The sequence below is a fragment of the Alexandromys fortis genome, unplaced genomic scaffold (genome assembly GCF_014885135.2).
Source record: "Alexandromys fortis isolate MF-2015 unplaced genomic scaffold, M_Fortis_MF-2015_v1.1 scaffold_47, whole genome shotgun sequence".
Taxonomy (NCBI): Eukaryota; Metazoa; Chordata; class Mammalia; order Rodentia; family Cricetidae; genus Alexandromys; species Alexandromys fortis.
This window is the reverse complement of record NW_026067957.1, coordinates 6,127,017-6,143,160: the sequence shown is the minus strand read 5'-3', so window position 1 is coordinate 6,143,160 and position 16,144 is coordinate 6,127,017. Positions and strand designations below refer to the sequence as shown.

Sequence of the window (16,144 nt, the reverse complement as noted above, 5' to 3'; positions counted from 1 at the left end):
TGTATATTGCCTTTATTATGATTAGGTGTGTTCCTTGTATCCCTGCTCTCTCCAAGACCTTTTTATCATGAAGGTCTTGTATTTTGTTGAAAGCTTTTTTGGGCATCTAATGAGATGATCATGTGGTTTTTATTTTTCAGTTTGTTTATATGGTGGGTTACATTGACAGATTCGTATGTTGAACCATTCCTCCATCTCTGGGATAAAGCCAACTTGATCATGGTGGATGATGGTTCTGATGTATTCTTGGATTTGATTTGCCAGTACTTATTGAGTATTTTTGCATCTATGTTCATGAGTGAGATTGGTCTGTAATTCTCTTCTCTTTCTTAGTAATGTTTTTATGTGATTTGGGTATCAGGGTTTAAATGTAGCCTCATAAAAAGAATTTTGCAATGTTCCTTCTGTTTCTATTGTGTGGAACAATTTGAGGAGTATTAGTATTAGTTCTTCTTTGAAAATATTGAAGAATTCTGAGCTGAAACCATCTGGTTCTGGATTGTTTTTGGTTGGGAGACTTTTAATGGCTGTTGTTTTTTGTTTTTTGCTTTTTAGCAGTTGTAGGCCTATTTAATTTGCTTATCTGATCTTGATTTAATTTTGGTAATTGATATTTATCCAGAAAGTTGTCTGTTTCCTTTAAGATTTCCAATTTTGTGGAGTACAGGTTTTCAAAATATGACCTGATGATTCTCTGTATTTCCTCCATGTCTGTTGTTATATCCCCTTTTCATTTCTAATTTTGTTAATTTGGATATTCTCTCTCTGCCTTTTGGTTAGTTTGGATAAAGGTTTATCTATTTTGTTGATTTTCTGAAAGAACTAACTGTTTGTCTCATTGATTCTTTGTATTGTTTTATTTGTTTCTATTTTGTTGATTTCAGCTCTCAATTTGATTATTTCCTGCCATCTAGTTCTCTAAAGTTTTCAAATGTTCTGTTAATTCACTAGTGTGGGATTTTTCCAGCTTCTTTATGTAGTCATTTAGTACTGTGAACTTTTCTCTTTACATTGCTTTCATTGCGTCCCATAAATTTGGTTATGTTGTGTGGTCACTTTCATTGATGAGTCGGCTGAGCATTGTTTAATTTCCATGTGTTTGTGGGCTTTCTGGAATTAGTGTTGCTGTTTAATTCTAGTTTTAAGTCATGGTGATCTGATAAGATACATGGGGTTATTATAGTTTTTTTGTATCTGTTGAGGTTTGTTTTGTTACCGAGTAAGTGGTCAGTTTTTGAGAAGATTCCATGAGGTGCTGAGAAGAAGGTATATTCTTTTATATTTGTATGGAATATTCTATAGATGTCTGTTAAGTCCATTGAGTCATAACATCTGTTATTTCCTTATTTCTCTTTTAATTTTTTGTCTGACTAACCTGTCCAGTGGTGAGAGTAGAGTGTTGAAGTCTCCCACTATTAGTGTGTGGGGTATAATATAATATAATATAATATGTGTATGGGATTTAAGCTTTAGAAGTGTTTCTTTTACATATGAGGGTGCCCTTGTATTTGGGGCACAGATGTTCAGTATTATTTCTTCTTGATGGATTTTTCCTGTGACTAATATGAAATGTCCTCCTTTGTCTCTTTTGATTGATTTTAGTTGGAAGTCTATTTTGTTAGATATTAGGATAACTACACCAGCTTGTTTCTAAGGTCCATTTGATTGGAAAATTTTTTCTCAACCCTTTACTCTGAGGCAATGTCTGTCCTTGAGGTTGAAGTGTGTTTCTTGTATGCAGCAGAAGGATGAATTCAGTTTTTGTATCCCATCTGTTAACTTGTGCCTTTTTATAGGCAACTTGAGTCCATTTATATTAAGGGATATTAATGATCAGTAGTTGTTCTCTCCTGTTAATTTAGTTTTCATTGCTGGTGATGTTAATTTGTGTGTTTTTCACTTCTTTGGAATTTGCTTCTGTGCAACCATCAATTTTCTGTGTTTTTGTTGATGAAGCTAACTTCCTTGGGTTGGAGTTTTCCTTCTAGTACTTTGTGTAGGGCTGGGTTTGTGACTAGGTATTGGTCAAATCTGGTTTTGTCATGGAATATCTTGTTTTGTTTTCTATGGTAATTGAAAGTTTTGCTGAGTATAGTAGTCTGGGCTGGCATCTGTGGTCTCTTAATGTCTGCATGACGCTTGACCAGGACCTTCTGGCTTTCATTGTCTCCATTTAGAAGTCAGGTGTAATTCTGATAGGTCTACCTTTATATGTTACTTGGCCTTTTTCCTAATCTTTTTTTTTTTGTTTGTATGTTTGTTTTTTTTTTGTTTGTTTTGTTTTGTTTTTCGAGACAGGGTTTCTCTGTAGCTTTGGAGCCTGTCCTGGAACTAGCTCTTGTAGACCAGGTTGGCCTCGAACTCACAGAGATCCTCTTGCTTCTGCCTCCCGAGTGCTAGAATTAAAGGTGTGCGCCGCCACTGCCCGGCTTTTTTTTTTTTTAATTCTGTATGTTTAGTGCTTTGATTATTATGAGGTGAGGAAACTTCTTTTTTTTTTTTATTTTTTTTTTGATCCAGTTTATTTGGTTTTCTGTAAGCTTCTTGTATCTTCATAGGCATATCTGTTTTTAGGTTTTCTTCTATGATTTTGTTAAATGTATTTTCTGTGCTTTTGAGTTGAACTTCTTCTTCTATACCTATTAGTTTTAGGTTTGGCCTTTTCATGATGTATCATATATCCTGGATATTTTGTGTTAAGGTTTTGTTAGATTTAATGTTTTCTTTGACTGATGAGTCTATTTCCTTTATTGTATCTTCAGTGCTTGAGATTCTCTCTTCCATCTCTTGTATTCTGCTGTTTATGCTTGCATTTGTGGTTCCTGAGCATTTTCCCATTATTTCTGTTTCTATAATTCCCTCAGCTTGTGTTTTCTTTATTATCTCTATTTCAGTTTTCAAGTCTTGAATAGTTTCTTTCATATATTTCACTGCTTTTTCTTGGTTTTCCTTAAGGGGTTTGTTGATGTCTTCCAATTTTTCTTTGTCTTTTCCTCCATTTCATTGAAGGAATTTCTCATTTCCTCTTTAAATGCCTTAAACATTTTCCTGAAGTTATTTTTTAGGTCATTTTCTTCTGCTTCATCTAAATTTGGTTGTTCAAGTCTTGCTGTTTTAGGGTCACTAGATTTTTACTGGTATCATGTTGCTTTTTTGTGGTGTTGTATGTGTTCTTCCCTTGTCTACCCACCTTTTCCTCCAATTGGTGCAGTTAGGGCTGTCTGTGACTCTGGTGATCAGTCTTCCAGGAGCAGTGGACGCAAGGCTCAATGGTTGCTCCCTGTGGTGCAGTCAGGGCCACAGTCACAGTGCCTCTTGGTCATTGCTGATCCTGGAGGTCGCTCAGTGCTCCTGGTGTTTGTTCAGCTCCTGTGGAGTTCGCCTTCTCAGGCCTGCTCTGGCCTAATTTGCTGACTCAGTCCTGCTCCTGTGGAGTTCACTTCCTCTCCCTTAGAGATTTTTAAAGCAATATTTTCATTAATTCTTTACATTCATTAATTGATACTCTGTATTTTGATCACATTCACCCCCCTACTGAATTCTTCCCAGATCCATCCCTACCTCTGTACCCACCAAACTTTATGTTCTTCTTTGAAAACAAGACCTAACTTAATTGACATGAAGCTCTCAAGATAATTCTGCCCAATTGCCTGTCCCTTCCCTTTGTTTTCATCTGAAGGAGAGGTATTCCTGCCTTGACTCTTCTCATCTTTAAGCCCAATACCTGGCTAGCATGGTACCACACACCTATATTCCCAGCATGTAGGGGTTGCAGTCCACAGGTTTGCAAATTTAAAACCTGCCTGGAAGACCTTGAGTCAAATCAAATCAAATAAAACCTGACCGCCTTTCTCCATCGCGCCTCCTTCGACTCACAACCCTCTCAATCACTGCCTCTTAGCTTCTTACGCGTTATCATCTGTCAGCTTATCTTCCCTCACTAATGAGAAAAAAGATAAGAGAGTCTCCCGGAGCTGGGACGAGGCTCAGTCTGCAGAGTTCCTCTGCACAAGCATAAAGACCTGCATTCACATCCTCAGGCCTGCAGAAGAAGCCAAGTGCAGCAGAGTGCACTCATCATCCCAGCATAGGGCAGGTAGACACAGGTTTCTAGGGGCTTGCTGGGCTTCCGGTCTGACAGAATTGGCATCAGTGAGAGACCCTGTTTCAAATTAAGCTGAAAAGTGACTGAAGAGTACATTCAGTCACTTTTCAGCTTCTGGCCTCCACACACATGGAAATGCATGTGCACACACACACACACACACACACACACACCACACACTAAATAAATAAATAAAAATGCACACACACTCCCTGCCTCCCCACCCAAAAGGTTCTCTTCCCTTTGCTGTGTAATCCCATCTTACTTCACTCAATCTTCTGCCTTGTGAATCAGGCTAACTTTAATTCATGTTTCTGTTGATAGTCAACCAATTTCTCCATATGTTCAGAAATCCTTTGGGAAAGATTTATTATGTGTACATACATGATATGTACATATATGATGTCATAGGTGATAGCTTGGTGGTTCCTAACCCTCCTAATGCTGGGACTCTTTAAGAACAGTTCCTCAGGCTCCTCATGCTGCGGTGACCTCCAGCCATGGAATTATTTTCTTTGCTACTGTCATGAATAGTAATGTAAATGTCTGATGTGTAGAATGGTCTTGGGTGACCCCTGTGAAGGGGTAGGTCATTTGGCCTCAAAACGGGTCATGACCAGGTTGTTAGCTCTCTTAGCTCTATAGAATGGATACACACCTTGAAGTATTTTCTGAGGAATTGCTGAAAATCAGACATTGTTCTCAGAAGCCAAATAAATTAATCTTTTGAGTCCTTTGGGCCTGTTGGCCAAGAAGGTTAGCTGATAGCATGGAACTGAGCAGTCTCTATGGAAGCCAAACTGAGCAAGGGGTGTGGCTTATCCCTATCAGAAGGTGAGACTATAGGAGCAAAATCCTTCACACATGAACACCTTTTACTGACATACTTTTAACTGGATATCGGGGAATCTCTTCATTTGAGAGAAGTTGGGAAATCAAAGCACTGATTGAAATACACCAAAGTGAGCTTTAGTGAAGTCGGGTAATTTATCATACAGTAGCTTTATTCTAGCTGGTGCCTTGTTCTATAAAGGAAAAATAGTAGACACACATCTCTTCCCTTTAGATTGTTCGCATACTCGTGCTAAAAAAAACCCAACTCTTCTTCTTGCCTTCAGGAGCCTCCAGACGGGCGGCTTTGCCTGGGAGGGCGAGGTGGAGAACAACGCGTACAGCAAGGCCACAGGGGTGGTTCCGCAGCACAAGTATCACCCCACAGCAGGCAGCTACCAGCTCCATTTTGCCCTCCAGCAACTTGAACAACAAAAACTTCAGTCCCGGCAGCTCCTGGACCAGAGTCGAGCCCGGCACCAGGTACCTGAAAGTCCTAAGACGATGTCTTCCTTCTGTTGGAGAGATGGTTGAGGGGATGAATGGGCCGTGAATGACTGTTTCCTAAACCTTCACCCGCCTGCCCTGGCTTTTCTCCTTGCCGCTCTCCGGCTGTCGTAGCTCTCCGGCTGTCGTAGCTCTCCGGCTGTCGTAGCTCTCCGGCTGTCGTAGCTCTCCGGCTGTCGTAGCTCTCCGGCTGTCGTAGCTCTCCGGCTGTCGTAGCTCTCCGGCTGTCGTAGCTCTCCAGCTGTAGCTTTGGCTTCTTTGGAAGGTGATGCCGAACTAGTGCTTGGCATGCTTTTATGTGAATTTGTAAAATCCTTTATTACCATGTTTACTTTTTCTGTTGAATGATCTTAGTAGCTTCCTAATCAAATTCTCCATTCCCTAAAGCTGTATTTTGAGCATCTTTATTTGCAAATGTATCCATTTCTGTCCTCCATAGGATAAGCAAAGGTGAGCTATACTAATCACTTATGTCTTGGCTGATCAAGCTGACATGCACATAACCATCAAACCTATTGTCCAGAGCAGACCATGCCCGCTGTGCTTTGCCTCGTCGCTCACCTGACTGTACTTATCCACAGCAGTGTGTTTTGTCAATTCTTGCATCGTAATTGAGAAATTATAAATGCAGGCGTTTGTGAATAGTTCTTTTTTATTGAAGAAAACGTCAGGCCTTTTCTCTTTTTTTTCTTAAAGCTCCTTACAGTTGTAAACTTCTGTCGTGTTAGTTACCCCGCAGTGCCAGCAAACCGGATGCTGACCAGGACAGACCCGCATGGGTATAATAGTAGATCATTTGAAATTACACCGTTGGTCCCTTTTAATTTCTTTCCTGTGTTTATCTGTGCGTGTGCATGCCCATGAATGTGGCCCAGTGTGCGTACGGAGGGCAGCTGGTAGGAATCCAGTCTACCGTACAGGCCCTGGGGCAGGCACCTTTACTCACTGAGCCATTCTCTGGCCCCTTGCTCTCTCTTTTTGGTTTTGGGGTTTGTCTGTTTTTTTAACCAAAACTACAGGCAAGCCTTCTTTTAATTATAGTGTGTGTGAGTGTGTGCCTCGGGGCTCCCGGATAGGTCGGAGGACAGCTTGTGGAGTTGGTTTGCTCCTTCCACTTCGTTGGATCCAGGAGTTGAACTCTAGTAGCCAGATTTGGCACCAGTTGCCTTTACCAACTGAGTCATCTCACAGACCCATGGGTTCCTTTTAAACCACACTGTAACACACTGAAATGGTAAATAGTATTTTTGAAACAAAAGGATTTGTTTGCAGCGCATTGAAGTTTGGGGGAGGAAAGGCCGTTTTTTGCTGATTTTCACTTTTAAAAACTGCTTCATTTTGAGCTTTCTCATGCTTTTGATTAGCTTCCAGCAGCACACATTCTTTTGAAAACTCAGAGTACTGCTTTTCTTGTGTGGATTTTTTTCAGTGAAGATTATCCTAGTTTAGTTTCACTGAATTATGAAGTATATGGGAAATATGTTTTTTCAGATCTGTCAGAATATCCATCTTAGGGAGGAGGCAGAACTCCCAAGAAGGGAGTTATCTTGTGTCTCCTGGAGAGGGGATAGAAATCATTCATCTTGGTTTTATATATGTATATACATCATTTTGTTTCTGTCCCTTGTTTTTCTAAACCACACAACTGCTTTAGGCACAAGTGAGTAAGGGTGAAGTCCCAGGGTTGTGGCGAAGCAGGAGCAACTAAATCCTACCAACTTAGATTTATAGCAAGACAGCAAATGAAGCTTGAGCTTGAGCTTCGTGATTTGGAGCACTTTATTCAGGAGATACTCATAGTTCGTCACTCCAAGTAAAGTCCTGCTAGATTTCAAGCCTTTGTTTTTAGCTTAGCTGGGCTAGACCTGACCATCTTCATTACCACCAGACTATTGATTGATTGAAGCATGGACTGCATTCTCAGTGTGGCCTGTATCTCTCCCCTCATGCTAATTCTTTGGGTGGAAATGGTATTTATCTGATGAATAACCCTGTGCTTTTAAGCCATATTCTTGAAGTATAGGTAACTAGCAATTTGGCTAACTGTCTTTTTAAGATTCCTGTGTAGAATTAAGATTGGGTTTATCAAGCATGCATCCATAGGCGAGATGTTTGTATTTCCCTTATGCTCGGGTGCATTATCATGCAGTGGTGTGTAGTGATGCCTTCTATAAATAGCACCTTTCTCATGGTGATCTCTTAATAAATGTTTGGATGACCGTATAGCTTTTCTTCACTTCATGCCAAGAAAGTCCTCCATCCTCTTCTGCCTTCAGTCAGAGCACTTAGACACTCCGCCTATTACTACTGTCTTCATTTCAGGGAGACAAGTTCTGATTTAGAGTGTCAGTTTAGAACCAACACATTCATCTGTGTAGAATCAGCTTTGCTCTTTGTCTCCACCACAGCACTTACACTTACAAATCTAGAAATTGCCATGTGCCAAGTTCACGCCTGAGAAAAGTGGACCGTGTCACCTGGGAGTGAAAGAAGGAAATCAGTTAAAGCCATTAGCAGAAGTTTAGGGACAGAAATAAGAGACAGTATCATCCATGATAAAGAAAGAAAGCGAGTACTGGAAGTGTGGGCTTCTTTATACCCTAGAGACTGAACCCAGTAGCTTGCAAAACTTTGCACAAGACTGACAGACTTCCCCTGAAAATAACCTTTGTTAGCCATAGGGTCTGTGTTGTGGCTCCTCTGCTCTGCCAAGGTAAAGTGAAAACAACCATACATGGTGTGTGCATGAGTGACTGTTGACTGTGTTTTGATAAAACTTTATTTACAAAACTGGCAGCGGTCTGGATTTGGCCTGCAGCCCTAGTCTGTATTCTAGGACAGCAGAAGAGCCAGTTAAAACACTGATCATTTATCCGTCCCATTTCTTTTTTAAAAATTTATTTTTTTTGAGCTCTACATTTTTTTCTGCTCCCCTCCCTGCCTCTCCCCTCCAACCCTCCCCCAAGGTTCCCATGCTCCCAATTTACTCAGGAGATCTTGTCTTTGTATACTTTCTACTTCCTATGTAGATTATATTTATGTAAGTCTCTCTTAGTAACCGCATTATTGTCTAGGTTCTCTGGGATCGTGATTTGTAGGCTGGCTTTCTTTGCTTTATGTTTAAAAATCACTTATGAGTGAGTACATGTGATACTTGTCTTTCTGTGTCTGGGTTACCTCACTCAAAATAATGTTTTTCTAGCTCCATCCATTTTCCTGCAAAATTCAAGCTGTCGTTATTTTTTTCTGCTGTGTAGTACTCCACTGTGTAAATGTACCACATTTTTCTTATCCATTCTTCAGTCGAGGGGCATTTAGGTTGTTTCCAGGTTCTGGCTATGACAAACAAAGCTGCTATGAACATAGTTGAGCACATGTCCATTCATCCCATTTCTGATGGAAGTAGTTTTGGGAGGAGGCTCAATTGCTTTCATTTCTCACAAGTTCCCAAGGGATGCTAATGCCATTCTCTTAGAGACCGTACAATGAAATCCATCCAGAAAGAATTAAGTGTATATTCTCTCTGTCTCTGTCTCTGTCTCTCTGTCTGTCCCTTGGAAGGGAAATTGTATGTTTAAAACTTAGTATCATTCTTATAAAACTTCAAGCAATCCTTTTTATGGGAATCTCGTTGCTATCTTCCTCAGCCAGAGTCCCACAACCTTCTCAGAAGTGAGTTATCAGAACACCTCCTTGCTCATTCTTCTTATCAGGGTACATTCTGCTCCCTAGTCACAGCTCCGGGATTCCCGTCTTTGAATAAGCGAGAGATAAGGAGTGGGACAGAGTCCTCCCCTTCTGCTTTGGTAGTGATGACCATTGCTTCCGCGGCTCTGGCTTATGAAGCACTATTTCAGGTGCTGCCTCTATCTTAACTCATGTAAAGGGAGCTTCAGGGTGCTTGGGGGCTTTTGCTGGAGTCCCGAGTTAGGGCTGGGAGGATGGGTCTTACAGACTGATGTGTCCACCCCGCTAGCCTCCTCTGACGGCCACTTCCTTCTGCTCCTGGCTCCCTGCCTCTGTGAGAGGAAAGTGCAAGAGCACTTTTCTTTGAACTGAGTGGGGGACTTGCTGGGGCCACAGTGACTACTGGTGACATCAGCATGAGTAGCACCTCATGCTGGGGTCCGGGTGGAGGCCTGGAGCAGTGGTGAGGCCCGACTGACCTGGTTCTAATTGGCAACATGGAGCTGATGTTATTCTTGGCGCAGGCAGAGCCATTACTCAGTGGTCTCTGCTGAAGTGACTCTTTGTTAAAGTTCTGCTCCCAGCCCAGCCCCCTGCCTTCCCTCCCACTCTTCCCTGCCTCATCCAGCCTGAAAAGAAGCCCAAAAAGACAGAAAAAAGTAAGGGTGTTCTGGGGGCCAAGGCAGAATTGCTGAAGTCTCTTTTCGCAGTGATGGGGTCAGGAGAGATTTTTGTAGCGGGCTCTGTTTTCTTTTCAGAGCCCTTCCAGTTTTCAGAGACTGAGTTGGCTACTTGAGTAAGGTGAGGCAGGGTAGGAAGATGCTGCATCTGTGTTCCTCTGTCATCTTTCCTATCTGTGCTTTACTTCCCCTTCCCACGGGAACAGGTCTAACTTAGATCTCATGAAACAACAGGTAATGCTCCTCCAGTTAGCACGGCCAGGACCTTGGCATTCTCTGAGAGGCCTCAATTCTGTGTAGGAATAATTGGGAGGCCTAGGAAGGTGATTGCATGCTACTGGGCTGGCCCCAGGGAGACAACAGGTTGCTACTGGTGTGTGTGTGTGTGTGTGTGTGTGTGTGTGTGTGTGTGTGTGTGTGTGTGTAGTACTCTACAGGTGTGAGAGGTGTTCCCATATAAACATCCAAGTCTTGTTATTTTGCTCCTAAAAGTCTATAGCACCTGTCAAGAAAAGCTCAGCTCCCTGCAGGAAGGAACTCTGTTTTCCTCGAGCTTCAGCTGCTGTGTGTTTGGGTGTTGTGGAGGTGCTGAGTAGGCTTCCTTCCCTTTCCCAAGCAATAAGCAATGGCAGGGAGCTACTAATAGGCTCAGCCCTGCAAGAAATGTCCTGAAAGCCTTCCTATGTCTGAGGGCGAAGGGTTGCCTGCCTGCAGGCCTGCAAGGGTGTGTGGACCAAAATGTCATGACATGTTGCATGTATTTGTTTTCTTTTCCTGTGTGTGTGTGTGTGTGTGTGTGCATGCGTGCATGTGCATGCCTGTACACTCTTTTCTCTTGACCTGACGTGGGAACTCACTCATCTAACACTTGTGTTTCTAGTGTTTCATTATTTATTTTTCCTAGGACACTCTAATGCTGTAGATTTTGCCAAGCTAAACCTTCTTCTTTTGTATTGACAATGCTGGAATAATGTGTGTGAAAACTACCCTCACTGGCTTTGGAAATGTCCCTTGAGACAAGCTTTGGGGCGTGTGGTTTAACTCTTCCCTGTGCAGGGCATGACCTAGAACAGGTTATTGGAACTTCTTTGGATCTCATTTTCTGATTCTTTTATTGGAAAGTAATGAGAGTGATTTGTAGGGGAACCACTAGGATTGTGATTCTCAAATGAAACATTACCAATTGTTACCAAACCAAGCTTTATATTTGTACTGATTCACTGAACTGCCTTTGATTAGCCCCATTTTCCTAAATGGGGGGAAAGATCATTCATGTAACTTTCTCAGTCACATAAGTAAGAACTGGGGAAACTGGGATTTGAGCTAGCGCTGTCAGCATCTGATATCCAAACTCTGGTTCCCATGCTGTGGGCTGCTTCTAAGGCACAGTGTGTGTGTGTGTGTGTGTGTGTGTGTGTGTATGGTTACATACACTGGAGCTCACACATTCGTCAAGTTTTTACTGACACAAAACTCTATTGAAAAGTTGTAATTCAGCTATCATAACCTCTGGCTTTCATATGCACAGTCTCAAAATAAAAAGTTTATTAAAGCTATGAAAGGCCTAGACATTATCCCAGTCACCACAATGCTTAATTCAGTAAGTGTCTTAAGGAGTTGATGGGAACACGCATGCTCCGCCTTCCCTTATCCTTCATTAGTAAGAGGGTTAGAAGCTAATGAGCCATGCAAGATCCTGAAACGTGTTCCAGAGGCTTCCAGATTCGGAGCTTGGGAAGACTGCTGTATTTTCTTTAATAGCTTTTTAGTTTTTCTTTTAACCCTGTTACTAATGATACTGTTTTATTTTTATTTCTGTTAGGTGTTAGGAGAAAACTGCCAGGGAACATAGCAGGAATCTACAGATTGAATGCCACAGACATTTTTGCATAGTTCACACCAGGTTTCCATGTTCAGTGCCCTATAAATCTGATTCTTAGTGCACTGTCTCACTATAGACTGTAGTGAAAGGCGTCCCCGGATCCCACCGGGCTGCTCTGTAAAGCTGCTGCTGTGGCGGTGTCCCTCTGTGACCTGCAGGGACACGGCACATGTGAGGAGAGCCAAGTGAAGCTGGTTGTTCCACTGATGAGGAAACCGCCCCCAGTCATAGCACCTCCTCAGTCCCTCGGCTGTGCCAGGCCAGAGGAGCCCCCCCCCACACACACACGTGTCACTAATCAAATGAAGTACTCAGCTTTGCTGCCACTGCTCTGCTCCACCCTGAGATGAACGGTCAACACCATCGGGACCTCAGCTTAGGTGTTCACACACCAGAGGCTAATGGACAGTGGTTCTCAACCTGTGGGTTGCATATTACCCCTTTGGGAGTCATATATCAGGTATTTACATTACGATTCATAGCAGCAGCAAAATTACAGTTATGAAGTAGCAATGCAGTAATTTTATGGTCGGGGGTCACCAGAGCATGACTGTATTAAAGGGTCCCGGCCTTAGGAAGGTTGAGGACTGCAAGTCTAGAGGGTTAAGATGGTGTTTGCTACAGGACCTGCCATTGTCCGCTCTCTGCACCCTGCTTTGTGGCTTCTGTCTCTGCGCACACGGCAGCACACAAAGCAGTACTTTTGTATGAAATGATGAAAGATGTCTTTAACAGGAAGCACTCCATCCATCTGAGATGGACACAGGCACAGGAAAATGGCTTAATGAATGCGTGAGCGAGGTCTGTATAAGATCTGTGCGGGAGGCCAACTGCTAATGATTCTGGGCTACATCAAACAAATCGTTCATTTCAGGACAGAGATAGGTTAGATAAACAGAATTTCAAGCTATAAGAGGATTTAGTACTTTTTACTATTTCTCTTCAATAATCAGAAGGTATAAGATTCCAGCATGTTACTGGGAAATCAGGAGCCCTAATATACAATTCTCTACAGCTGCTAGCAAATAAAACACAGAGTAGGTCTTTGACAATAGAACCATGAATTCCCTTTTGTTAACCAGCTGAGTTTTCAGTCTGAGGTAATTGCTTTGTTTTTTAATTGATTTTCTACAGACTGAGCATCAGGAACTTGAAAACCCAAAAGCTTCATAATCCAAAACTTTTTGAGACCTTACATGATTCCACAAGTGGAAAATTTCTTGCCATAAAACTGTTTTCATGCACAAAACTGCTAAAAAATTTTATATAAATGACCTTTAGGTTCCACGTATAAAGCATGCGTATATATAAAAAATGCTGCAGCAGATTGCACATTTGGACTTAGGTCCCTCAAGATCACTCATTATGTAAATGGATGTAGTCCAGAATCTGAAATATTACCAAGCATTTGAGTAAGGTATACTCAGCCTGTGTATATGTGTGCTCACTCATGCTTGTATGCATGTCTGCATATGTGTGTATATATAGATATTTATGCATATATACTCAAGCATGCTACTTTAAAATAATTAACAAGGATTTGCTTTGGGGTGTTTTGTTTGTTTGTTTGTTTTTTTCCTAGAAAATGATTTTGTAGAAAGCAAATTTAGGTTTGGGAAGATGGCTCAGTGCTGAGCGAGTGTTGAGAGTTTAGATCCCCATCTCCCATATAAAAGCTGAGCGTGGCGATGCATGTCTGTAATCTGAGTGCTGAGAGGCTGAGACAGGAGGATCAAGGAGCTTGCTGGCTAGCCAGTTCCGTCAACTGATCAGTACCAGCTGGGTTCACTGACAGGTTTTTGGTTTTGGTTTTTCAAGACAGGATTTCTCTGGTTAGCTGTAGCTGTCCTGGAACTCACTCTGCAGACCAGCTGGCCTCAAACTCAGAGATCCAGCTGCCTCAGCCTCCCGAGTGCTGGAATGAAAGGCGTGTGCCACCATGTCAGGTTAGAGATCATATCTCAATAAAGGCAGAAGCCAGGAGTGGTGGCGCACGCCTTCCATCCCAGCACTCAGGGGCAGAGGCAGAGGGATCTCTGTGAGTTCCAGATCAGGTATGCATAGTTTCTACTAATAAAGTAAAGGCAGTGAGTGCTAGAGGGAGATTCTCAATGTCAACCTCCACACAGGCGTGCCTGTGTGTGCATACGTGTTGCATGTGTGTGCATGTGTGCACGCGTGTGTGTTGCATGTGTGTTTCTGCGTGTGTGAGTGCATGTGTGTGTGCGCGTGTGCATATTGCAGTGTGCATGCGCGTGTGCTGCATGTGCGTGTGCTGCATGCGTGCATGCATGTGTATATGTGTGTGCATGTGTATATGCATGTGCACGTGCATGCACACGCACACATAAAAGACATTTGTTTTCCTCTTTGGCTGGTGAAAGTTACAGTGTTAGCCTTGTTTATGTTTGCTTTAGAAAAGAGATTTGACTTAAAGGATGTACTTTAGACACTTGTTCTCTGAAAGGGAGTCAGTTAACACAAGGACGGAAGGCAGCTGAATGTGGTGGCCCACTCTACACTCTGGGTTATGAATCGCAGCTTACTACACAGTACCTGCATATTCATGGAGAACAATTTCACGTTTGTGGGCCTTGACTCCTTTTGTAACAGAGGTGGTGGTGCAGCCCACTGCAGATGACAGGTGGGGGTAGCAGAGTTTAATATGTAACGCGTGTAGAGGTCCTGACCCATGGTAAAGAGTCCCCTAAGCATTAGTTGCCCTTAAACTGGGTAATCCAGCTCTTGGGAGTCTGAGACAGGAGGATATCTGAGTTTGAAGCTAGCATGGCCTAAGCGCGAGACCTTGTTTTAAAAAAGCAAAAATTCAGCTGCACTTAATGTAGTTTTTCATTGTGGTAAAAAGCACGTAAGTATCCTCTCTTAGAAATTCTTGCGATCCAGTGCAGCATTGTTAACTATGCGTGTTCCCTGGACAGCAGGTCTCTAAAGTGTGTCTATGCTGCAGGACAGAAACTGAAGCCACACTGAGCAATGCTTCCTCCGCTTCCTCCCAGCATCCAGTGCTGCCATTTCCCTCCCTGTTGCTAGGGGTTTGCTTGCTTCGGGGTTTTTCATACGCATAGACTGTTGTAGGATCTGCCTTTCTCTGACTGCTTTATTTTACTGGCATCACAGCCTCACGTTTCGTCCGTACCATAGCATGTGGAGAAAGTGTCCCCACCACACATGATGTGTCCTTTCCAAAGGGGACTGTCCTACCTGGACAGGAGTACGCTATGTCTGCGTATCACATTGCTTTCTCCGCTCAGGCATCAGTACGTACGGAAGTTGCCTCCATAGTTTGGCGGTCTCAGTAAGGCTTCTCTGGGCACAGCATTGCATCTGCCATTTTTTATATGTTAAATGCACACAGTATTATAATTTCAACCCTGACCTTTTAGTTCAACTCCCTGTGCTTCTCCCAGAGACAGAGAAGATGCTATTAAATGTATCTTGGGAGCAGGTCCAGGCTCGTTAATTAGCTACCTATTTGGACAACTGAAAAGGGGAATGTTATTAATTTATTTGCAGTTGTTAGAGAGAGAGGCACGAGAATGAGTTAAAAATAGAGATTAATACCAGGATAAAATGAATATTTTTTTTTAGAATTCTACAGGTTTATTGCTAACACATTTGTCCAAAGACAGAAATGTCTTATAAACTGAAGAAGGAAAATAGCGTCAGCATCAAGTTTTGATGGAGCTTTTGTGGGGTACAAACCATTTCTGCATAATGATCAAAGGAAAGTCAAGGAAATTACTCCTCTGCCATTTTGGAACAGAATACTCTGAAGGGCTGTGGAGATGGCTCATTCAGTCAGGTGCTTCTCCAGCAAACCTGAGGACCTGAGTCACACACATCCCATGAGAAAAGGCCAGACATGGTACTGCTTGCCTATAGTCCCAGCCTGTGTGGGGTGGGTACGTCCAAAATGGAGAGTGAAGAATGTGGGGCCGGGCAGTGGTGGTCCACACCTTTAATCCCAGTGGGGCCGGGCAGTAGTGGCGCACACCTTTAATCCCAGCACTCAGGAGGCAGAGGCAAGCGGATCTCTGTGAGTTCAAAGCCAGTCTGGTTTACAGAGCAAGTTCCAGGACAGCCAGGCCTACATAGAGAAACCCTGTCTCAAGAAAAAAAAAAAAAATACTGTTTTTTTTTTATTCTTCTCAACCATGTGTTGCAATTTTATCTATGTGACTAGGATTAGACATCTATCCCATGTCACTTTTGTAACATTTTACTTTTAGTTTTAAGACCAGTTTGATAACCACATAGAAAATAGATAATCATAAAAGCAATGATAGGCCTACCTTTGCAGATATGAAAAAAATTAAAATATTTAGTGGCTTGTGTGTGCAAGAAAGTGTACCATCCCTGTCTGTGAGTTGCCGGAGAGGAACCCTTTGGAAGCAGCTTTGTATGGGCTAATGGGAATTATGCTACCTAGTT

At 42.5% G+C, this 16,144-nt stretch overlaps 1 protein-coding gene across 18 annotated transcripts in view; it reads left to right on the top strand.

The window, feature by feature from the left end:
• The window catches only part of Ttll5 (tubulin tyrosine ligase like 5), a 246,248-nt gene that overhangs the window by 170,297 nt on the left and 59,807 nt on the right, over window positions 1-16,144 (top strand). For all 18 annotated transcript variants that reach the window (XM_050152436.1, XM_050152435.1, XM_050152443.1 and 15 more), the window contains one exon: window positions 5,224-5,419. In XM_050152436.1, the coding sequence (XP_050008393.1) occupies window positions 5,224-5,419 (196 nt within the window). The remainder of the gene's footprint in view (window positions 1-5,223; window positions 5,420-16,144) is intronic.